Source organism: Ranitomeya imitator, chromosome 8 (assembly GCF_032444005.1).
Source record: "Ranitomeya imitator isolate aRanImi1 chromosome 8, aRanImi1.pri, whole genome shotgun sequence".
In the NCBI taxonomy this organism is placed as follows: Eukaryota; Metazoa; Chordata; class Amphibia; order Anura; family Dendrobatidae; genus Ranitomeya; species Ranitomeya imitator.
The window spans coordinates 53259073-53283415 of record NC_091289.1 but is presented as its reverse complement, the minus strand read 5'-3'; the positions used below and the strand labels follow the sequence as shown (position 1 = coordinate 53283415).

At 47.5% G+C, this 24343-nt stretch overlaps 1 protein-coding gene across 3 annotated transcripts in view; it reads left to right on the top strand.

Annotated features, from left to right (window-relative positions):
• IPPK (inositol-pentakisphosphate 2-kinase) overlaps positions 1 to 24343 on the top strand; it is a 126867-nt gene that overhangs the window by 87648 nt on the left and 14876 nt on the right. For all 3 annotated transcript variants that reach the window (XM_069736918.1, XM_069736919.1, XM_069736920.1), the window contains 6 exons: positions 400 to 518; positions 1178 to 1267; positions 2690 to 2748; positions 5032 to 5104; positions 6652 to 6934; positions 15092 to 15242. In XM_069736918.1, coding sequence (XP_069593019.1) covers positions 400 to 518; positions 1178 to 1267; positions 2690 to 2748; positions 5032 to 5104; positions 6652 to 6934; positions 15092 to 15242 — 775 coding nt within the window. The remainder of the gene's footprint in view (positions 1 to 399; positions 519 to 1177; positions 1268 to 2689; positions 2749 to 5031; positions 5105 to 6651; positions 6935 to 15091; positions 15243 to 24343) is intronic.

The following is a 24343-nucleotide window of genomic DNA, read 5'->3' as shown; positions in this document are numbered from 1 at the left end:
TTGTTTTTTTACTATTTGCTAGATTCAAGAAATCCAGAGGATGTGATGCGGGATTAGATCATGTGGTTTATTCTCAACACATTTTGAAGTTGAAGCAACTGCTTCATCAGGACAACCATAATCAATCATGAAGAAGTTGGTTGTGAATAAACCGCATGATCTATTCTGCCGCAGCGTTCACACCCCGATTCCTCAGTTGTGGGTTAAACAATCCCAAAAGGTGAGCAATTCCTCCACCTCCGCCGGATAAGACCCTATTACGCTTGGTGTCTCCCCCTCTTCCTTCCCTTTGTAATCCGTGGACTTCGTGGTAACAGTCTGCACTGTGTAGGTGCAATAGAGAGCTGCCTACATGGAACCCGTTTGTGACTTCTCCCAATATTTTCCCTTTTGTTGCAGAGTCCCGATGTGAGAAAGACATGGATGTCAGCGGGTACGCCATGTGCCTTCCCAACCTCACCCGTTTGCAGACTTTCCCCTTTGTGGAGCACAGGCCTATATTTTGCATAGAGATTAAGGTGAACAGACTGATATCCTTTTGTGTTGCATTTGTATAGGTGTACGTCACAAGACTATTTTCACAGCTCCTAAGTGGTTAACTGGGATCGTGTGTCACGTCGTTGCTCTTTTTAACTTTTTTATTTTTTTTTATTTTGGGGTTTTTATTTATTTTTAAATGCAAACTTCCTAGATGATCCTAAATTCTCATTCTCCGTTGTTGCTACTATATAATACACTGCGGATTTTCCACCCCAAATCCACAGCGTATTACCCCTATAATATACCCTTACAAATACAAAAAAAAGGTTTCCAGAAGGAGGCATGGCACATTGCATATGTGAGGAGAGCAGCACACATATAACAGTGCTGGAGGAGGAGTCCAGCCTCCACGACGTGCACTGACCCCGCACAGTATACCTGGCTGTGCAGGGGAACTTCTTCCCAGTGGTGTCCTGTTCCAGAGATGCTGAGCTCCAACATGGAGGAGCCTGGGTTTGTCGCCGTGAATGAGCTGCATTGTATTCCTGTTTCTGTTTCATCTGCGTCCAGCACCGGGCTTAGTCCTGCGGAGATTATGGTTAACTCTTTCTTGCCCTGTGTTTTGTAAACCTTTTATATACCGAGCTGACTATAAAGATTAATTCTCTATTCTCTCTCTTTTTTTTTTATAACCTAGCCCAAATGTGGATTTATCCCGTCGTCGGCCCACATCACAAAGGAGGTTAAGAAAAAGGTGTGTCGTTTCTGTATGCACCAGCATCTAAAGGTTGGTAATGGCTGCTCTGCACCGAGTGACAACACCCCAGAGGTCGGCTCATATTACTGTGAAGGCCATTTGCGGAGTTTGGCAGATACGCCTAGATAAATAGCTTATTTTAATTTGCCTGAATATGTTTTGGCAGAGGAAAGATTATTTTCCTAACAAACAGGACTGGGATCTTGTGACAATTTGCATTTTACGTTCCGGCATTTATTCTAATGTTTAAAGCACTTCAAGTAGATGAAAATTGGATTTCAGGTCAATAACCCTGAGAGTAGAAGAGGTCCTCCCTTACATCTTAGATAGCCGTCAACTGACCGCTACTCCTGTTACCCCCATACACGTTTTCAATGGGAAGAGAGAATCTAAAATGATTGGGTGTTGTAAATCAGCATGTCAGTGCCCTAACACTATGTTCCAGTCCCCGCGGCTGCCGGTCTCATTGCTATTCAACAGCCGCCACGCATGGGCCGCCACGCATGGGCCGCCACGCATGGGCCGCAGCACATGGACCACAACACATGGACCACAACACATGGACCGCGGCTGTTGAATAGCAATAAGACCTGCAGCAATGACCCTCTGATAACGCCTTATCCCAGCACGTTCACCCATCACTAATTAGAACCCCTGAGTGTCTACATTTGAATGGGCCCTAATGACCGGCTAATTTTTTTAAAAAAATTTTGTGCCTCTGTTCACCAATTATAATTTTGTTTTCTACTTTTGTCAGTGACATGACCCTGAGGTTTCGTTTTATGCAGGCAGTGGCTTTTTGAGGGTACATATACATTATTGTACAATGTATAAAATTTAGCTTTGCAATGCGAATGTTTAAAAAAAAACAAACAAAAAAAAAAAACGAAATGGCTTTTTTTTTTTTACTGTAAACATTTTGAACCAAAAAAACATAGAATAAATGATCTACCGTAGGTTATTACGGTCAGGTAAATACCTAAAATTTTAGTTTTTTGGGTTATATTTATGTAATATAATCTATATATAAGTTTTAATAAAATGTTAATACATTGATATGTTCTGAGCACTTACTATAGCAGGGACTGGACTTTCTCCCAGATTGCAGGGGCTTTATCCCCTCGCTATAAATTCACAATCGTGCAGGATTAATTCCCAGAATCATGTGCCGTTCCCAGCACTCAGGCGCTATCAGACTAACCTGCATGTAGTGCCAGACATTTGTCCTCTGACTATGCGGGGAGAGTGCAGCACATCTTATATACACAAGATAAGACGAATCCATAATTTGTGACTAATTTAACATGAACATTAAAGTCCACACTGGATCAGTGAGTAAGACCGATACTAGATGGCCGCAAAGTCACCTGGATGAGTAGTGTTCTCTACAGAAGGGACCAGAGTGTTGCTTGCTTTTGATGATAACTTTATATTTTGTGTTGTTTTTTCAAGGTTGCCAAAGGAAAATGGAAGCGGATTAGCAAGTACTGCCCCCTGGATCTCTTTTCAGGGTACTACTATATTTGTTTTCAAATAAACTTGATTTCTGTAACACTTTAACCATCAGCAGCATCACAATTGTTAAAGGGTTATTCCCAAAATGTGTTAAGTTAACCCTTATAGTCTGGGTAGCGGCTAATTTACTGATTACTGGAGTCCTGATATTGGTATTACAAGAGGATCCCAGCGGTCAGACCCCCAGCGATCCAGTTATTCTATGAATAGGGTATAATGGGTTGTCCAATACTTATATTGATGGCCCACTCTTCAATAGGTCATCAATATGTGATCGGCGGGGTGCGTCATCCCCACCATTGTGCTGTTACCAGTGCTACCGCAGCAGCACAGCGCCGTCAACTCTGTAGTGGCCGCAGCGGGTACTGCAGAGCCACCCCATCTCTTATGAATAGGGGCGAATGTCCAGTAACTGAACGCTGCCATTATTCAGCTGACGGAGTTGTTTCGCTTTGCAACTGATCACATCTGTGAGCTGCTGAAGGTTTCTTTTCCCTACAGATCAGATATTAATGATCTATCCTATGGGTAAGGGTACCGTCACACATAACGATATCGTTAACGATATCGTTGCTTTTTGTGACGTAGCAACGATATCGTTAACTAAATCGTTGTGTGACAGCGACCAACGATCAGGCCCCTGCTGGGAGATCGTTGGTCGCTGGGGAAAGTCCAGCACTTTATTTTGTCGCTGGATCTCCCGCTGACATCGCTGAATCGGCGTGTGTGACGCTGATTCAGCGATTTCGTCACTGGTAACCAGGGTAAACATCGGGTTACTAAGCGCAGGGCCGGGCTTAGTAACCCGATGTTTACCCTGGTTACCGTTGTAAATGTAAAAAAACAAACACTACATACTTACATTCCCGGTGTCTGGTCAGGTCCCTCGCCTTCAGCTTCCCGCACTGACTGGTGAGCGCCGGCCAGCCGTAAAGCACAGCACAGCGGTGACGTCACCGCTGTACTTTACGGTCGGCGCTCAGTCAGTGCTGGAAGCTGAAGGCGAGGGACCTGACCAGACACCGGGAATGTAAGTATGTAGTGTTTGTTTTTTACATTTACAACGGTAAACATCGGGTTACTAAGCGCGGCCCTGCGCTTAGTAACCTGATGTTTACCCTGGTTACCGGCATCGTTAGTCGCTGGAGAGCGGTCTGTGTGACAGCTCTCCAGCGACCAAACAGCGACGCTGCAGCGATCGACATCGTTGTCGGTATCGCTGCAGCATCGCTTAAGGTACCTTCACACTGAGCGACGCTGCAGCGATACCGACAACGATGTCGATCGCTGCAGCGTCGCTGTTTGGTCGCTGGAGAGCTGTCACACAGACCGCTCTCCAGCGACTAACGATGCCGGTAACCAGGGTAAACATCGGGTTACTAAGCGCAGGGCCGCGCTTAGTAACCCGATGTTTACCCTGGTTACCATCGTAAAAGTAAAAAAAACAAACACTACATACTTACCTTCCGCTGTCTGTCCTCCGGCGCTGTGCTTTCCTGCACTGACTGTGAGCACAGCGGCCGGAAAGCAGAGCGGTGACGTCACCGCTGTGCTTTCCGGCTGGCCGGCGCTCACAGTCAGTGCAGAGAAGCAGAGCGCCGGGGACAGACAGCGGAAGGTAAGTATGTAGTGTTTGTTTTTTTTACTTTTACGCTGGTAACCAGGGTAAACATTCTGCGCTTAGTAACCCGATGTTTACCCTGGTTACCAGTGAAGACATCGTTGAATCGGCGTCACACACGCCGATTCAGCGATGTCTGCAGGGAGTCCAGCGACTAAATAAAGTTCTGGACTTTCTGCAGCGACCAACGACATCACAGCAGGATCCTGATCGCTGCTGCCTGTCAAACTGAACGATATCGCTAGCCAGGACGCTGCAACGTCACAGATCACTAGTGATATCGTTCAGTGTGACGGTACCTTTAGTGTGACGGTACCTTAAGTCCTGGACAACCTCTTTTAACATTTTGGAATTAATCCTTTTAAATAGTTAAGTGACTTTTCATCCCCAGTGACTGCCATTGTAACAATTCAATGTGTTTTCTGTTTTAGACCTCTGTAACATTCTGAAAATGCACAAGAAATTAGTAGATTTTAAATACCTTTTTCTATATTCTAGCCCCTTTTTTCATACTCTTGATAAGTCCCGTATACCCATAGGCAGGAGCTCTTGGCTCATGCTGTATGAGCTGAATAGCCGCTCCGTGGCCCCTCCATAGTCGGTGTGTACGTCCCGCTGAAGGATGTCATGTTGTTAAGCTTTTCCTTCTTTCCCACAGCCACACACAGAGGATGCATTTTGCCTTGATGAGTTTACTTCAGGAGTCCCAAAACAACTTAAAAATCTTTAAGGTACAAACCCATTTGTTGGTCTTTGCTTACTTAGTCGGGATTTCCTTTTGGGGGCAATCATCCCCCTCCACCCCTTTAAATGCATGTTTTTTTTTTTGCTAAAAATCGCTTTTGTAATTGGGTTTCATTACAAATGTTGCATTGTTTCCTTCTATTACCTCTGTGTAGCACAGTCTATTGTTTCTGTAGAAGGAGTTAGTGGAGAATCTGTCAGTGAGCTCCTGATGATGATGGTCCAATGGGAGAGATTCTTACTTTTATCCTCCTTTTTGACCTCCTCTCAGCTGCTGCCTAAGGCTACATTCGCATTCGCGTCTTTGGTCGCAGCGTCGCCGCCGCAATGCACGACGGATGTGAAACGCACGCAAAAACGCATTGTTTTGTGACGCATGCGTCCATTTTTGGCTTGATTTTGGACGCAAAAAAATGCAACTTGCTGCGTCCTCTGCGCCCTGACGCTTGCGCCAAAAATGACGCATGCGTCACAAAACGCAAGACTCTTGTCCATGCGCCCCCATGTTAAGTATAGTCCCTATGCGTTGCCGAACCTGCGCCCGACGCAACGCAAATGTCAACGTAGCCTTAGAGCCATATATATATTTTTCATTTTTCTGTTACTTTTATTATTTTGCGGAGCTACTTAATTTTTTAAAAACCAAATTACGCCATTCAAAGCTTCAAGTACAAGGGGGATTGTGACGAAAAAAATAAAAATAAAATATATATACCCTAACTTTAGCCCAACTCTAACCGTAATGGAAATAAAAAATATATTTTTATTATTTTTCCCCATCTATGGGGGTTTCATTTATTATTTTTGTATTTTGATCACTGATGGGGTCTATCACAGTGATCAAAATGAACCAATAGGAAAAATGTCCTATTGTTGGCGGGTGCCACCCGCAGATCTTGGCGGGCACACTGCGCATGCATCCGCCATTTTCTCCAAGAAGACGACTCCGGTGGCCTGGGGGACTTCATGGGGGGATGCAGGGACTCCGCAGGTACTGGGGGGGACCCCATTTCTCTTTCCTCTGATGTTCTAGATCATAGCAGAGGAGAGAAAAAATAAATGGAAAATCTGACTTTTTTTGTGCGTTCGCCGTTATACTTTTAATAACAGCGATCGCAACACCGGGGTCGGTAAAAACTGACCTAAATCATGTTCTCTGGGGTCTCAGCTACCCCTGGTAACTGAGACCCCTAAGAAATTCCAACTCGGAGGGTCACTATACACTTATTTCTCAGCACCGTTAAAAAGCAGTGCTTTGGTTTAAGCACCCTTAACTGCTGCCGTTAAAAGGCGTATCGGCGGTCGTTAAGGGGTTAAATGGTTAACCGAGCTCAACTGTGGCTGTCCGGTCTCATTCATACAGCGGTGTTGTATGGGAATTTATTCACAGATACGATACCTACCCATTTGTAACAAAACTGGTAAATCCATGCATTTAAGTAAAAATAATAATCTACCGGTAATTGTCCCCAGATGTTGTCAACGCCTTGTAAGAAATGAGTGAATTCTTAACAGCCACTTTTTTTCCCCCCAGAATGGAGAATTAATATACGGCTGCCGGGATGACCAGGAATACCTCACTGACCTGAATGAGCTCGCTCGCCAACTGAAGCCATTCTTCTTCCCTGCAAATGGATTGGTTGGTGGATCTCAATGCACAAAAAATGTCCTGAAAGAACTGATCCATGTCCTGACGTCCACGCTGCTGAGCCCCGGCACAGATGCTGGAAGAGCCGGAAACATGAAGCCCATCCCAGGCTCCCAGGGCAGGAATTACTGTGAGGCCGGTCACCTCTGTACCGAGTATCTGAGGAGTGGTAAGAACCACAGCCAGGATTGTGTCCTGGTCGCACTTGCGTAAATGCTGCGGAATAGGACATAAATGCTGCGGAATAGGACGTAACTGCCGCGGAATAGGACTTAACTGCCGCGGAATAGGACGTAACTGCCGCGGCACAGGACGTAACTGCCGCGGCACAGGACGTAACTGCCGCGGCACAGGACGTTTCTTCCAGCCTTGGATCTGTGCTAAGGCTCCTTGCAGCAGTCAGAGTAACATAAAGGTCTTTAATCAGTTTTTTAAAAAAAATTATGAACACCTGAAAAAAAAAAAGTTATCTAAAATCTAAAGGGGAGGGAAGAAAGCCTTTATAACTTTGTACACCCTTACCTTATATACTGATTTTCAATTGTCATTTCCTTTTTTATCCCAGAATTGACCTTACACATCGCTGCTGCCTCCATATTGGAGTCTGCATTTCTCAGACCTTGCACATAAATAACGGCGTTGTTAAAGGCATTTTCCCACAAAGGAAAGTTGATTTTAATCAATAGATTTTGAAATAATAAGCTCAGATGCAGTTCTGCCATGTTTTTTTGCGTTAATTCTGTAGTCAAAGTCCTGGTTTGTGGCGCCATATTCAGAGACCTGTAAGAGTTTTGTTTTTCCATCGATTGAGCTGGGTGAGGGTTTGTTTTTTTGCATGACAAACTGACAGTTTCATTGATACCATTTTTGGCTATATATGATATTTTAATCCATTTTTATTACATTTTAATTTATTTTCTTAGGGAAGAGTAGTGACCAAAAAAACACATTTCTGGAGTTTTTTGTTTTTTTTCTTATGTCATTTACCGATCAGGTTATTTTTTCTATTTTGCTACATCAGACTTATTAACTCAGTGATATCAAATATGTTTAATATTTTTTAATATCTTTATTTTTAATGGGTGGAAAGAGGGTTGATTTGAACTTTTTATATTTACGTTTTTGTATTTTTTTTTTACTTTTTTTTTTTTTAATGTATTCCCCTCATGAGACCTGAACCTGCAATAGTCTGCTCACTTATACTATATAACGTAATATTGCAGTAAATAGTGAAATCTCGGTCTCCTTTAAAGCTCAGTAATATAGCTGATCTTCAGAGGAGTACCAAGATGGCGGCTGCCCCCAGCTGCAGTAGTAACTCATGGGAGCTGGTAAGGGCAGATAGTGGTGCACATTCCATTTAAATGCCACTGTCATTCTGAAACCGCTGCGGCCGGAGCTCATCTTCGGGCATGGCTGTTAGACAGATATCAGCTATATTATATAGGCTATATCTACCACATGTGGAGGGAGCTCAGCTCCTGGGGCTTCTCCACAAATGCAATCACCCCTTCAATCACGTACATGATACTGCGTTAAGGGATTCAAGGGAATCTGTCAGAAGCATCAAACCCTCCAAAGCCGTCTATATGGGCTTGTTGGTCATACAGAATTTAAATGATAATTTGATATCGGCAATGCAGTGTCTTACTCCAGAGAATTCCATGGTTTTCTTAATATGTAAATGAGCTGTTCAGATCTATGGGCCGGACATAATCTCTCTAGAGAATCTGACTCCAGAGTTACTTTAAATGACAGGGGGGCATTCGCCTTGTGAGACATGTAATGACTGAAAGTCTGATATCACTACAGAGCTGTGTGATATTATAATGAACAGAGAGCTTTGTCTCATTACAAACACATCTGCAGCAACAACTCTCCTCTCATAATTGTAATCAGACACAGCTGTGCAGCAGAGCTGAGCGCACAAACACTTCTTCAGCTTCCGCCTCACAGGCAGCCAATGTGGTGGCAGGGGCGGTACAGCAGAGCTGACCGCAGTATATAGAGCTGTAGATGTGTTTGTAATGATTCAAAGTTCTGCTGTACTATGTTAGTTCTAATCAGGCACAGCTCTGCAGTGAAGTCAGAAGTGTCAGTCATTACATGTCTTACACTGGCAACTAATCCTTTCTTTTTTTTAATCAAATATTTTTATTAAACAGTAAGAAAAATATAAGTAGATTACATTACTGTAAACAGTACATACATATGCTCTGCATTTTCAATAAACTTTTTAATCCCAAACCAGCTTCCCTCCCCTCCCCTCCCCCCCATCCCCGGAGACCCAAGAAAAACCACTCCGATCCTCCCAAACGTCTATCCTTAACCAAGAACAAGAAGGTGTCATGTCAATACTGCTCCCACGGGGGCAGAGTACCCAAAAAACTAGAAAACAATCTCCAGATCACGCCGACTTGAGCCAAGGATTCCACAACTTGTTGAAAAGGTCCATCTTGTTTCTTTTAGAATAAATGCTCTTCTCCAATGCCACGATATAGTCCACTTGTGTCATGAAATCTCTTCTCGTTGGTGGCTCTACCCTTATCCAAAACTTAGCGATCAACTTTCGAGCAATAAACAGCAATCTTGCAATGACTGTTTTGTACGAGTTATCAGTTACAATCTCCTCTACGTAACCCAATATGCATACCAAAGGATCCCGTGGTATCGAACATTTGTATGTTAGTCCCACTTTATTTAGCACCACGATCCAAAACGAGGATAACCTGGGGCACTGCCACATCATATGGAGGATACCCGCCTCGGACTGCGAGCACCTAGGGCATTCGGAGTTAGGTCTTAAACCAGCTTTATACAACATGTCCGGAGTTCTATAAGCCCTATGAATGACCAACAGCTGTGACAGCCTCCCAGGCTCACTCATCGAGATCCTGGGCACGTATTCCAATATTGAGTCCCACTGATCGCCGTCAATCACCCCCAGGTCTGCCTCCCACTTTGCTCTAGCTCTGATAGGGTGCCCCTCTAAAAAGGAAAATAGAAGAAATTCATATATTCCTGAGATCACCCCCTTCGTGCCTTCCCCTATGAGGATAAAATCTAGCATTAGATCCACCTGGATCTCCATAGGCCCCTTCTTACATTGTGCCCGATATGCATGAGAGATGCGGTTGTATTGGTACAATTCAGAGCTTGGCAGCTGAAATTCCTCCTGTAGTGTTTCAAAATTCTTAATTCTACCCTGGTGCAAAACTTGGCTTATCCGAGAAATTCCCGCTCCCTTCCAAACATGGAATCCCTCCATCTGTCTAAACTCCTGCAAGAGACAATTATTCCATATGGGCGAAAACCTAGTAAGTGCCCTCACACCCCTAATTCCTTTAACTTTGTCCCAAACCTTATGGATGAGCCTAACAGTGCAAAATTTAGTCCCCTTCTCTCGGAAATGCCCACCCTCCAAACCCTCAACTAGTACCCTTGACCCAATCAGTTTCCTCAGACTGCAGGGTGTCCGCTCCCAACCCGATTCCACACCCCATCCCCTAAAATGCTGACATTGTGAAGCCAAAAAATATAACCATGGGTTGGGCAGTGCCACTCCCCCCTCCGTCTTTGGTCTTTGTAGGATTTCCTGTTTAAATCTAGGACTTTTCCCTCCCCAAATCAGCTCGCCAAATAGAGATCTAATCCTCCGAAATCTATTCTGCGATATCCATATAGGGGAGTTGTGCAGCACGTAGAGAAGTTGCGGCATCACAATCATCTTTATTAGATTTATTCTACCAATGACCGATAAGTGTAACTTTTTCCACGCCTGAACCTTAATACGTATCTTCCGCAATAGTGGCGCCAAATTTAGTTCCTCAAAACTCGTCAGAGGCAACGCAATCTGAATCCCCAAATATTTAAATTTATCCACCAACCTCAACTTTGCATGAGATTCCCTCATAGCACTATTCTCATAATCCCCATCCACTAACATCATATTGGACTTTTCCCAATTGATTCTCAGGCCAGAGTAGCTCCCAAATTCTTCAATAATGGCCTCCGCCCCTGTCAGGGACTCCCCCGAATCCTCCAAGAAGAGCAAAATATCATCTGCGTATAACGCTACCTTCTCTTCCGAATCTCCGTACATAAATCCCCTCACCTCCTGGGAACCTCTAATTTTTGCAGCAAGGGGTTCCACCGCCAAGGCAAAAAGCAGTGGGGACAAAGGACAGCCCTGTCTAGTCCCCCTAGACAAAGAGAAAGTCTCAGAGAGGACGCCATTCACCCTTACCTTTGCCACCGGGGAAGAATACAGCAGCCGCACCCATGAGATGAACCTAGGTCCAAACCCCAAACGTTCCAACACTGTCCACAGATAACTCCACTCCACACAGTCAAAGGCTTTGTGGGCGTCCAAAGATGCCACAACCCGTTTGCCAGCATTATCTGAAGGGATTTGTAAATTTAAGAACAACCTTCTCAGGTTGATTGCCGTTGACTTGTTAGGCATGAAGCCTGACTGGTCAGGGTGCACCAATTTGTCTATCACCCTACTCAACCTATTTGCCAAGGCTTTTGCCAAAATCTTAATATCGGCAGTCAATAGTGAAATTGGTCTATAGGATTCTGGCATCAGTGGATCTTTATCAGCCTTAGGGATAACCACCACTATAGCCTCTCTCATCGACAAAGGCAACTCCCCTCTTTCCAGCGAGCTATTGTACACCCCCACCAGCCTGGCCAACAGAGTTTCTTTCAAGGTCTTATAAACCTCAGCTGGAATGCCGTCCGCTCCCGGGGCCTTACCCCCCGCAACACCTGCCAAAGCCACCCCCAGTTCCTCCTCCCCAATCGGTTCCTCCAATAATTCACACTCCTCTCTACTCAACCGGGGCATATCAATTTCTTCCAAGTACCTCTCCATATCCTCGGATCCCTTCTCCACACTGGACGTATATAATTTTCCATAAAATTTCCTGAACACTTCCAGGATCTGCTCCCCCTGAGTAACCAACGTTCCCTCCTCCGTCTTAATAGAGTAAACATGTGAAGAGTCTCTTTGCGCGGATGCCACTACCGAGAGCAAGTGCCCCACTTTCTCCCCCTCCGAGTAGAAAGTTTCTCTCTGGAAGGCCCTCAACCTCTCCGCCTTTTTCAAAAATAACTGATCGACCTCCCGCTGAGCTGCCCTCATACGACTCTGAGATTCCCCGGTACGATGTTCCCCCAATGCCGCCTCTGCTGCTTTCAACTCCTCTAAAACGCCCTGATCCCGCTCTTTGGTCCTTGTCTTATGTCTTGAGATATCCCTAAACAAAATTCCCCTTAAATAAGCTTTCATGGTGTCCCACACTACATGGCATTCCGCGCTCCCTTCATTAATTTTGAAAAATTCCTCTATCTCTACTCCCACCTTTGCCATGTCCAAAATTTGTAGCCAGACTGGGTGAATTTTCCAACCCGCCCTCCTTAATCCAACCTGACCTGACAACTTTAGAGAGACCCGAACTGGGCTATGGTCTGATAAAATCCTGGGATTATATTCCACCCCGTTTAACAGTTCGTTCATCCTATCGTTACCCAAGGCAACATCAATTCTTGACATCGAGCCGTATGTAGTCGAGTAACAGGAATAGGAATATGTATTGGGATTGCGGACCCTCCATAAATCAATCCAACCAATTTCTCTGAGATAGTTACCAAAGGGAGTGTCATTACCGTCCCTGCGCTGTGATGCGTGGTTACTCTTGTCCCAGTGGTCATTTGCTATATTGTTTACATCACCCACCACCAGAAGGGGGATCCCATCCCAACCTCTTATAGCCTCCAATATGTCCTGGATCTTCCTTCCAGAGTATGGCGGAGGTATATACAATGATACTATGCACATTAAACAGTCAAGGATTTTACACACTAACAAAACGTATTGACCATCCGTATCAATTTTAACCTCAACTTCCTCAAATGGGGTATTAGTGTGAATTAAGACTGACACTCCCCTCGCGTAACTAGAGAACGTCGAATGATACGCCTTGCGCACCCACCGTTTCTGTAATATATCAACTTTTTCCTCCACTAGGTGGGTTTCTTGCAGGCAGATCACCGAGGGCCTCTGTTTCAGAAGATACTGAAATATTGCCGCGCGCTTAGTGGCGTCCGCTAACCCCCTAACATTCCAGCTTATAATATTAACGTCCCCTCCCATTTTCTAGAGAAAAAACAATGAGTTAGAGCAGTCTCCTTCAGGTCTCCCCCGACACCCCCCCATCCCCCTTTCCCAACTTCCCCATCTAAAACTCAATAGAATTCAACTAGTACAAACTTTCTTTCTCTGTATGAGAACTGAGAGCTCTTGATACAACCTAGAACTGAGCCCCTTGCAGTCCATCTCTCCCCCTCCCACCGCTATCAACATGAAATATTCTTTGCGCCGCCGAGCACACTATTTCAAACTTTTGGGTGCATTCTGTAAGACAAGTTCAAAAATCACCATCAGGGGGTATAAACAAATGAATGACGAAGTCTCAGCGTCAGTCTCATCGGCTCCGATCCACGCCAATTTTCTTAGTATTGGTATCTAGCCAGTGCATAGCCTCCTCCGGGTTCTGGAAAAAATGAACACGGTCCAGCGCCACCACCCTGAGCTTAGCCGGGTATAACATCGAATATTTTAGGTCCAGGTCTCGGAGCCGCCTCTTGACCTCGCCGAACCTCATTCTCAGTTTCTGCACCGATGCCGAGTAGTCCGGATAAATGGAGATCCGATTTCCGTCTATGCTCAGTCCGTCACTGATCCTGGCCTTCCTTAGTAGGGTTTCCCGGTCCCGATAGTCCAAAATTTTTGCCAGCAGAGCTCGAGGGGGGGATCCAGGCGGCAGGGGCCGGGTGGGGACTCTATGGGCCCTCTCCACGGAGAAGTGGTTGGTAAGGTCTGCTCCTCCCACCGAGTTTTTGAGCCATGCCTCAATGTATTCCGTAGGATTATTCCCCTCCACCTTCTCCGGCACCCCAATTATTCTTAGATTGTTCCTACGGGAACGATTTTCCAGGTCATCTGTTTTAAATTCCAGTTCTGCAATGCGCTGAATGTATCTCTTTTCTCTTTTCAACAGTTCATTTGTCTGATCTTCCACACTGCCCACGCGCTCCTCCACCACCTCCACTCTTTTCTCCACTTTACGCATAGCAGAATTAAGGGACTTCATTTCAACTGTTAGATCGTCTACCCTTAGGTTCAGCGCAGCCAGGGCAGATTTGCAGTGTATAACGACTGAGAAAATGTCCTGCAGTGTAGGTTCCCCCACGTTTGATTGCTGCGCACCCTCAGAGTCCTTAGCCTGCACTGGACTGGCGGTGGGTGACATGTTAGTTGTCTCTTGCATCTCCTGCCTCTTCCCTGGAGAAAGCCGCTCCTCCACCACACTGAGGGTGTCATCCCCTCCTCTCTCCTGTCTCTGCGGGACTTCCTCCTCATCTGGCCCCTCAGGGCCCAGCAGCAGGGCACCCCCCTCCTCTGTCCGAGCAAACCGCTCCAGCCGGGCGATTACCTCAAGCCTCCGGCGGTATGCGGTGCTGGCTCTGGCCGCCTCCTCCTCTGCCACGGCGCCATCTTGGATTTTCGCGCCAGCCGCGGGCGCTGACTGTCTTTTGCGCGGCATTACCGCTCTTCTCCTTTCGCTGCCTCCGGCACTCTCCTCCATGCCCAGGGGTCCTGCGGAGCAACTTCGCCCGGTTTTCGGCGCTCGGCGGCGCCTTCAAGGGTGAGGATTTAGGTGCGGTGCGGGGAGAGAGATCCGTCGCACGTCCGCTCACATCGCTCGCTAGGCCACGCCCCGGCAACTAATCCTTTCATTAAAAATAAACTCTGGAGGCAGATTCTCATACAGATCTATGTCTGGCCCATAGATCTTTAAGAGCTCGTTTACATATTAAGAAAAACTTGGATTTTTCTGAAATAACACTCAGAACACACACCACAAATACCATGAATCACAGATATCAAGGTATCATTTTATTTAGGTTCCTATAACCTACATGACCATGTAGACGGCTTGGGAAGGTTGATCCCACAGACAGACTTGCTTTAATAGAGATCAGTAGATTAAAGCTTTGATCATTTTCATGAGCACCTCAGCCATGTAAGTGTTTTGACAAGGATGCAGAGTTATCTTCCATGGATTCGGGGAAGATGTTTCAGCTCTCTAATTTTGTAATAACTTCTAGAAGCTAAAGATCCATCTAATTAGCTAGGTGAGACCTAAGTATGAAGATCCAGGCTTCCAAGATGTTGTGTCCCACCGGGACCATAGAGCGATGTACAGTGAGTACTGTCTGCAGGTGATGTGAGACCTTGTAATGTTTTTTTTGGCAGGTAAACACAAGATGGAGAGCACGGGATTGCCTAAAGGATGTATTTTGTACAAGCTGCTCCAAGCTCAGATGCTGGACATGCTTGACATTAAAGGACTGCACCCTTTGTATAAGAGGGTTGAAAAGTATCTGGAGGAGTGCCCTGAGGAGAGGTAAGCTGGTGGCCCAAGACTTGGAAAAAAGTCTCATGTTTGTACATTTATGGTGCATCAAGACCGGCCGACAATCGGTGATCTAGTGTTTGGTGACATGCAAACGAACAAGTAATCTGAGGACGTCAGACATTACACAAAGGGTTAAGCGGGCCGCTTCACTGCTCAGCCTTTTGATGCTTCTGCTTCCAGTATTTGGGCCCTCAGGGGAGGGCGTCTTTGAGGATCTTCCAGCTCCGGCTTGTGTGTTGTCACAACAGCTTTCACAGGATTACCCTACATTTTTCCCAGAACAATGCGGCATAGTTTTCCTGGGCTTTGTTGCCGCACCCATTAGCTCTTGGATGAGAGACGAGCTTGTTTATAGCAGACATGGGTGTGGGACTGTCCCAGTATAGCAGAGCAGGAAAGAGCCGTGAGCCTGAAATAACAGATGTGAGAGTACGCTATGTAGTGTGTAGTCACAGCCGCCCGGCACTGAATCTCCCTATATCCAGTGCGTACTGTGTAGGCTGCACACAAGTATTGTACAGTATTGGGATTGGGGATTTTCCTATATTTTCAATAATTCATCTTTGACCCTTTTAATACCCGGCACATTTCAGGCATTTTTTATATTATTTTTCTTCCAAGAGCCTTAACTTTTTTTTTTTTTTTTGGCTATATGCGAGTAGCCATATGAGGGCTTGTTTTTATGGGAAGAGTTGTATGAGATTTCAAGTGTGTTGCCACATTGGGGGACACAGGACCGTGAGTGTATGCTGCTGTCACTAGGAGATTGACACTAAGTAAATACAAAAAGGGTTAGCTCCTCCTCTGCAGTATACAGCGCCCACTGGCTCCGGATAATACCAGTTCTTGCTTAGTGTCCGTAGGAGGCACACTGCGTCTGTTTCTTTCCAGACATTTTTATTTTTTTCTCAATTTGTGCAAGAGGATGAAGGGGGCGACGGACACTTTTAAGGGGTCCGATCTCTCCCGAAACACCAACAGGCGAGCACGGCGAGTTTACTCCCCGTACCCTTTCCTGCGATGTGGGATGCTCGGCCGTGGACATGCCCTGTGAAATCCTAGGGGAGCAAACCCTTAGGATACACAGAGGCCATCTTCCCAGAGTACTGTCCGGCCGCCCTCCCTCTTCTCCACCACTAAAAGAATAGCGGTGCTGCAAGGAGCTTCCCAGTCCCTCTCCAGCTCCTCATCAAGAGGGCGCTGGATCGAGGTGGACTGCATCGCCCCTCATACCTAGCCTGAAGAGGGTCTCTAGCGGTGAGTCTTCTGGGGTAAGGGGGGGCTCCTGAGCGCACGGCGGGCTCGGCCGCATCTTGCGGCTGGGCACCGCTCTTTTAGTTCCCGGCTTCTGACTGCTAGGCCGCGGCCCACCCACAGCGCGCGTCACGCGTGAGCTCCCGCCCACCGCTTCAGCGCTTCTCACACACTGCGAGAAGCGCCCTCCAAGCTCTCGGCGGCCATCTTGTCACAACAGGGGGGACCTCGACGCCACTTCTCACCAGTGCGGCATCTGGACACAGGACCTGGGTACGTGCGCTGCGCGCCACCGCTGACAGCTCCCATCCTTCTGCATGCTCCCCTCTACAAAGTGCTCCGTTTTTACTAGCTGCCCAGTGCTCCGCTTTACTGGCTGCACAGTGCTCTGTTTTTACTGGCTGCACAGCCTGCACGGAGATTAGCAGACAACATGTCTCTGCCTAAACACAAAAAGTCTGCAAAAACGAATACAGTGTTCTTTACTTCTTGCACCTCCTGTCAGGCTGCGCTACCAAGCGGGCATACTGCCCTGGTCTGTAATGCTTGTGACCCTAAAAGCGCTCAGGAGCCCCCTGCTGCAAACGAGCCCGCGGTGACTAGTCCCAACAAGTGGCCATCTAGGAAGCGCGTCCGTAGTCGTCCCCCAGGCCCTCTGGTGCCTCGGCGTCTGGTAGCTCCGCTTCCCGCTCTCGCTCCCCAGGCACCTCTTCCGACCAGGACTCTGATCCTGAGTCCGATGGGCCTCTAGATCTAGAGTCGCCAGGTTATCAGAGCACTATAGATAGTCTTATTGAGGCCGTCAACCAGTCCCTTCAAGTCGACGAGGAACCGGCGACTTCCAGTACGTATAATTCGGTGTCCTTCAAAAAGACTAAACGTACTCACAGAGTATTTTCCAATCACCCGGAGTTCCAGGCCACAGTCCAGCGACATACGGAGCTTCCAGACAAACGTTTTCAGGGCCAGAGATCTCTTGAGTCCAAATATCCCTTTTCTCTGAAAACAATGGACAGAATCCCATCCTGTGGATCCTCCTGTCTCACGTTTGTCCTCTAAAACTATCCTATCTGTGCCGGACGGGTCTTCTATCAAAGATCCCACGGACCGCCTAGTTGACAGCCTCGGCCGTTCAGTCTTTGAGGCTTCAGGCTCTGCACTCTTCCCCTCTTTTGCTGCTACCTGCGTAGCCAAAGCTGTGGCTTTTTGGGCAGACTCTCTGCATAAGACCTTACAGAACAGCGACCTTTCTAATGACATAGCGGAGCTTGCAAATCAAATCTCCTTGGCTGGTGATTACTTAGTTAACGCTTCCCTGGACGCGGCGAACTGCTCTGCACTTACGGCTGCTAACGCTGTGGCGATTAGGAGAGCGCTATGCCTGAGGAACTGGCGAGCGGACTCCGTATCTAAAAAGTCGCTCACATCTCTGCCCTATCTTAGTGGCTGTCTTTTTGGTGAAAAACTGGACAAACTGATTTCCGACGCTACGGGAGGTAAAAGTATTTCCCTTCCCCAGCAGAGATTCAGACAAACGTTCCAACGACAGCCACAGGCCCAGTTTCGGCCCTTTCGTGGAACCTACTCATGGCATTCATCGCCCAGTTCCCCTGGTTCGGGCGCCGTGTCGCCAGAGACAAGAGCCCTCAGGCTTCATACAGGCCCAACCATTCCTGGCCACTCCACACAATCTAGGTCCAGGGGATCCAGACCCCAATCATCTTCTTCCAAATGACTCGCAATCCCGTCCGGACGACACAAGCAAAGTTGGCGGACGCCTTCTCTTGTTCCGTCATGCCTGGCTCGCCGTCGTTCACGACGAGTGGGTCAGGGATCTGGTGTCCTCCGGTTAAAAAATCGATTTCTCCCCCCCCCCCCCCTCCAACCCCCGTTTTTTGCTTCTCGCCCTCCCGAAGCGGGAAGGCGCGCCTGAGCTTTTTCCCAGGCCATCCAGTCGCTCCAACCCCCCTGCTCCATCCATTTCGGCATGAGGATTCTTGGAAAAATGGTGGCCGCAATGGAAGCGATTCCTTTTGCGCAACTACACCTCCGCCCCCTCCAGAACGCTCTTCTGGGCGCATGGGACGGGAGTCCGTTTTCCCTCGACCGTGTCCCCTCTCCCCTCAGGTCAGGCAGACACTCCAATGGTGGATGCTCCAATCCTCTCTTCTCCAAGGGAGGTCCTTCCTCCCGGTCCATTGGCTGGTAGTCGCCACCGACGTCAGCCTACTAGGCTGGGGAGCGGTTTTTCGCCATCACACTGCGCAGGGAACCTGGACTCGTCACGAGTCTCATCTTCCAATCAACATCCTGGAGATACGGGCGATCAGGCTGTCCCTAAAGCGGTTCCATCATCTCCTTGCAGGTCGCCCCATCCGTATCCAGTCGGACAATGCCACGGCAGTGACTTATATAAATCATCAGGGGGGCACCCGCAGCAGAGCTGCAATGCGCGAGGTAGAACACATCCTTCGCTGGGCCGAACACAACCACTCGGTCATATCGGTCATTCACATTCCAGGAGTGGAGAATTGGGCTGTGGACTTCCTCAGCTGGCAAAGTCTTGCCTCAGGAGAGTGGTCTCTCCATCAGGACGTATTCCAACAAATCTGTCTTCGTTTGGGTACTCCGGACGTAGACCTTATGGCTTCCTGGTTCAATGCCAAGGTACCTCAGTTTGTGGCCCGGGATCCCAGAGCAATCGGAGGGGACGCGCTAGTCCTTCCCTGGAGTCAGTTTCACTTCCCTTGCCTCTTCCCTACTGCCCCCCCCCTCTCTGCCCCTGCTCCCCAGAGTGATCAGGGCAGAGGGTGTCCCGGTAATTCTCATCGCCCCGGATTGGCCTCTTTCTCAGGGCCCGATCTACCACCAGAACTCAGGGGCCCTGTGTTTGACGACTTGGCCGTTGAATCCTGGGTTCTGACTTAAGCGGGTTTTTCCCGCGAGGTAGTTTCCACCTTGATCAGTGCCCGAAAGCTGGTGTCATCGTGTATCTACCATCGGACCTGGAAGATCTTTTTTGATTGGTGCAGAAGCAAAGGTCGCCCTCTGATGGTTTTCAACATGCCTACCATCCTGGTTTTCCTCCAATCCGGTCTGGTCTTGGGGCTTTCGCTGAGTTCCCTTAAAGGGCAAGTCTCGTCCTTGTCAGTTCTTTTTCAACAATAAATCGCTTCCAAACCTCAGGTCAGAACATTCTTTCAGGGAGTGTCTCACGTGGTGCCTCCCTACAAGGCGCCCGCTAGAGGCTTGGGACCTTAACCTGGTCCTAGGTGTCCTACAGGAATCTCCCTTCGAGCCGTTGCAGGACATCTCTCTGCGTCTCCTTTCATGGAAAGTGGCTTTTCTCGTGGCTTTACCTCGATCAGACGAGTCTAGGAGTTGGCGGCTCTTTCCTGTAGGAAGCCGTTCCTTACGTTCCACCGGGACAAGGTAGTTCTCCGACCGTCCGCTACTTTCCTCCCGAAGGTGGTGTCGTCCTTCCGTCTCTTTGCCCTGCTCCAACGCACCGCGTGGAGAAGGCTCTTCACTCCTTGGATCTTGTCAGAGCCCTCAGGAAGTATGTGTCTAGGACGGCATCTTTTCGACAGACTGATGCTCTGTTCGTGCTCCCGGCGGGACACCGGAAGGGACTGGCCGCCTCTAAGTCGACAATCGCCAGATGGATTCGGTCGACTATTCAAGAGGCTTACCGCGTCAGAGGCAAGCCTATCCCTGTGGGCCTCAGGGCACACTCCACTCGGTCGGTGGGTGCATCCTGGGCCATTCAGAATCGAGTGTCTGCAGAGCAGGTTTGCAAAGCTGCAACCTGGTCTTGCCTGCACACCTTTTCAAAGCATTACAATGTCCATACTCAGGCATATTCAGATGCAAGCCTGGGTAGGCATATCCTGCAGGCAGCGGCAGCGCACCTGTAGTCAGCAGGTGCCATAAGTTTACACTGTTGGGTTGTTATTCCCCACTTAGGGACTGCATTTGGACGTCCCACGGTCCTGTGTCCCCCAATGTGGCGATGGAGAAATAGGGATTTTTGTGTACTCACCGTAAAATCCTTTTCTCCGAGCCGCTCATTGGTGGGGATACAGCACCCACCCTTGTTTGGCTTGTTGCCTATAATAAGTGTTCTAGTCTGACGTGTTGTTTCTATGGTTAAGAGTTTTTATTGTTAATCTCCTACTGCTTTGCTACGAACTGGTATTATCCGGAGCCAGTGGGCGGTGTATACTGCAGAGGAGGAGCTAACCCTTTTTTGTATTTACTTAGTGTCAGCCTCCTAGTGACAGCAGCATACACCCACGGTCCTGTGTCCCCCAATGAGTGGCTCGGAGAAAAGGATTTTACGGTGAGTTCACAAAAATCCCTATTTTATTCACCATGTTCATTATATGGTAAACTGATCTGGTCATATGATTCCCCGAATTTTAGAAATTTGTAAAAAAAATTATAATAAAATAGTTTTTGTTGCGATTTTTCCCAGAACCATAGCATTTCCATTTTGGTGATAAATTAGGGCTTATTATTTGCTTCCTTAGCTGACGTTTTGATTGCCTCTTATTGCATTTTATTGCAATGTTGCGGCGACTAAAAAACGTAATTCTGGTGTTTTTATTTTTTTCTCATTACGCCGTTTACCGATCGGATTAGTTTATTTTATATTTTGATAGTGCTTCTGCAATGCTATAGATAGCAGAAATCACGATGCCCCATGAACGCCAGTCACGAGCTGTCAGGACAGCCCATCAGCTCCCAGCGATCATGTGACGGGCGCCGATGGTGGGATTTGTGACTCGCTTTTGGCTATGTGAGCCCACATCAAAAGCCGGGACATTACCGCTGACGTACATGTACGGCAAAGGTAGTGAAGGGGTTTAAATCAGAAATTAATGTTCAGGGTGGATCAGACCTGGGCAGAGTCCGGCCCATGCGCCACATCCGGTCCTCTGGCTGTTTCAGGCTGGCTCGCAGACCTACACAACCAAACAGCTGAAAACAGTGGCCTGCGGGCCGCACCGTGCATTCGTCCTTAATTTTTATTTTGACATCTATGTATGAATGTCTGTAGGGTGTGTGTCTGTATATAGAGCGACATTTATTTATGCGTTTCTTGTATGACGCCATCATATTACACAGCAATGTACAGACATTATCGGCACTGTCCCCATAGGGAATTTAGATTGTGCGTCCCTGTCACTATGTCTTTGGGCTGTGGGAGGAAAGCGGTGAACCCAGAGGAAATGCACGCAAACACCGGGAGAACATACAAACTCAATGCAGATGTTGTCCTTGGTGGGATATGAACCCAGGACCCCAATGCTGCACGGCTGCAGTACTAACCACTGAGCCACTGACTATGCGAGAACACATGTTTTATATAGGGGGACTGTGTGAGGGCTGATACTGTATATAGGGGGTGTTGTGTATGGGTTCATACTGTTTATAGGGTGCCTATGTGGGGGATCATACTGCATATAAGCTGGCTGTGTGGGGGCTCATAGATGGGTGTTGGCATACTTGATTCCACTTAATATTAAGTGCTAAAAATAATGTAAAATAATAATATATTAATATTGAGCAGAATTAATTTCAGCCTATCGGTTTGGCCTCCACAACAGTCAGTCTGTCATATAGCCCCTTGGTAAAAATAATTGCCCACCCTAGAGGTGCAGTTTAGGCTACGTTCACACTAGCGTTATGCTAGTTTGCGTCGGGCGACGCAGCGGCGACGCATGCGTCATGCGCCCCTATATTTAACATGGGGGACGCATGCGTTTTTGTTTGTTGCGTTGTGCGACGCATGCGTCTTTTTTGCCGCAAGCGTCGGACCAAGAAAACGCAACAAGTTGCATTTTTCTTGCGTCCGAATTTCGGCAAAAAACGACGCATGCGTCGCAAAACGCAGCGTTTTTGCGTGCGTTTTGGTGCGTTTTTGTGTGCGTTGCGTCGCCGACGCAGCGGCGCACAACGCTAATGTGAACGTAGCCTTATCTTTGACATCTGAAATCTCCAGTTCTGCAGCTCACCACTAGATGGCAGAGCTGCATTGGTCTTTGGTTTATTGCAGATTGTTGGCGTCCTGTAACAGGAGTGTCCAAGAAACCGTCTCCATAATCCGTCATGGTGTACAGAAGGGAGCGGAACGCACCGCGGCGGTTGGGGGCAGAGTCAGTGAGTTGGAGGATGCTCTCCGCCCTGTCCGCAGAGATGTTCAGAACCATACACAGGCCATGACGGCGCTGTTTGCTGAAGTAGAAAACGCAGAATTTCACCTGACACACAGTAACGTAAGGCTAGTTGGTGTGCTGAAAAAGGTGGAAGCGGGGCCTGGACAGTTTTAGTTTTTTTTTCTTTTCTTTTTTTAAATGGCTCCTGGATACATTTGGAAAAGAGGTGCTTACTCCCCTGTTCACATTGGAGAGGACGCATAGTCCCTACAAGACCTGGGCCGGTGGGTAGGCCGCCCACACCTACCCCAATATAAAATACTCCACTATAAAGACAGAGACATTATACTTAGGAAGGCAAGGCAGGAGCAAGGTATCCAGTTTGGTGGACAAAAAATTAATATTTTCAGACTTTTCCATGGAAGTTCAACAATCTTTGTTTCTGGACAATGAGGGCGCTGGGGTTCAGCTTCATTCTTTGTCTTCCAAGTATGCCCTGAGCTGGCTGGACACAGTCACTGCTCTGAGTATACAGCGCGGCGGCTGTAACCACGGCCCTGACTGACAGCTGAGCCCTAATGCAGAGCGAGTGTCAGTCATTGCCGGGGAGCGATTACAGCCACCGCGCTGTATACTCAGAGAGGTGACTGAACCCGTGTCGGCTGTGACTGACAGCTGAGCCCTAATGCAGAGCGAGTGTCAGTCTTTGCAGGAGGAGCGGTTACAGCTGCCGCGCTGTATACTCAGAGAGGTGACTGAACCCGCGCCGGCAGTGACTGACAGCTGAGCCCCAATGCAGAGCGAGTGTCAGTCATTGCCGGGGAGCGGTTAGAGCCGCCACACTGTATACTCAGAGAGGTGACTGAACTCGCGGCCGGCCCTGACTGACAGCTGAGCCGCAACGCATATTTTTCAAAATCTGTTTTACTCCCTTTGGATAACATGGGTACATTGGCTCTGGAGGGCATTTCAGGTATTCCAGTGGTACAGGAATGCAAATACCTGGGCATTCACATCACAAGGAAAACGCAGGACTTTATATTCCTGAATCTCAGCACTGAATAGTACAGTTAATGCCAAGGGGAAACTTCCACTAATTAAGATGTGCCTTGTACCTTGCGTTCTACAGTCATGGCCAAAAGTATTGACACCCCTGCAATTCTGTCAGATAATACTCAGTTTCTTCCTGAAAATGATTGCAAACACAAATTATTGGTATTATTATCTTCATTTAATTTGTCTTAAATGAAAAAACACAAAAAGAATTGTCCTAAAGCCAAATTGGATATAATTTCACTCCAAACATAAAAAAGGGGGTGGACAAAAGTATTGGCACCCTTCGAAAAATCATGTGATGCTTCTCTAATTTTTGTAATTAACAGCACCTGTAACTTACCTGTGGCACCTAACTGGTGTTGGCAATCACTAAATCACATTTGCAGCCAGTTGACATGGATTAAAGTTGACTCAACCTCTGTCTTGTGTCCTTGTGTGTACCACATTGAGCATGGAGAAAAGAAAGAAGACCAAAGAACTGTCTGAGGACTTGAGAAACCAAATTGTGAGGAAGCATGAGCAATCTCAAGGCTACAGGTCCATCTCCAAAGACATGAATGTTCCTGTGTCTACCGTGCGCAGTGTCATCAAGAAGTTTACAGCCCATGGCACTGTGGC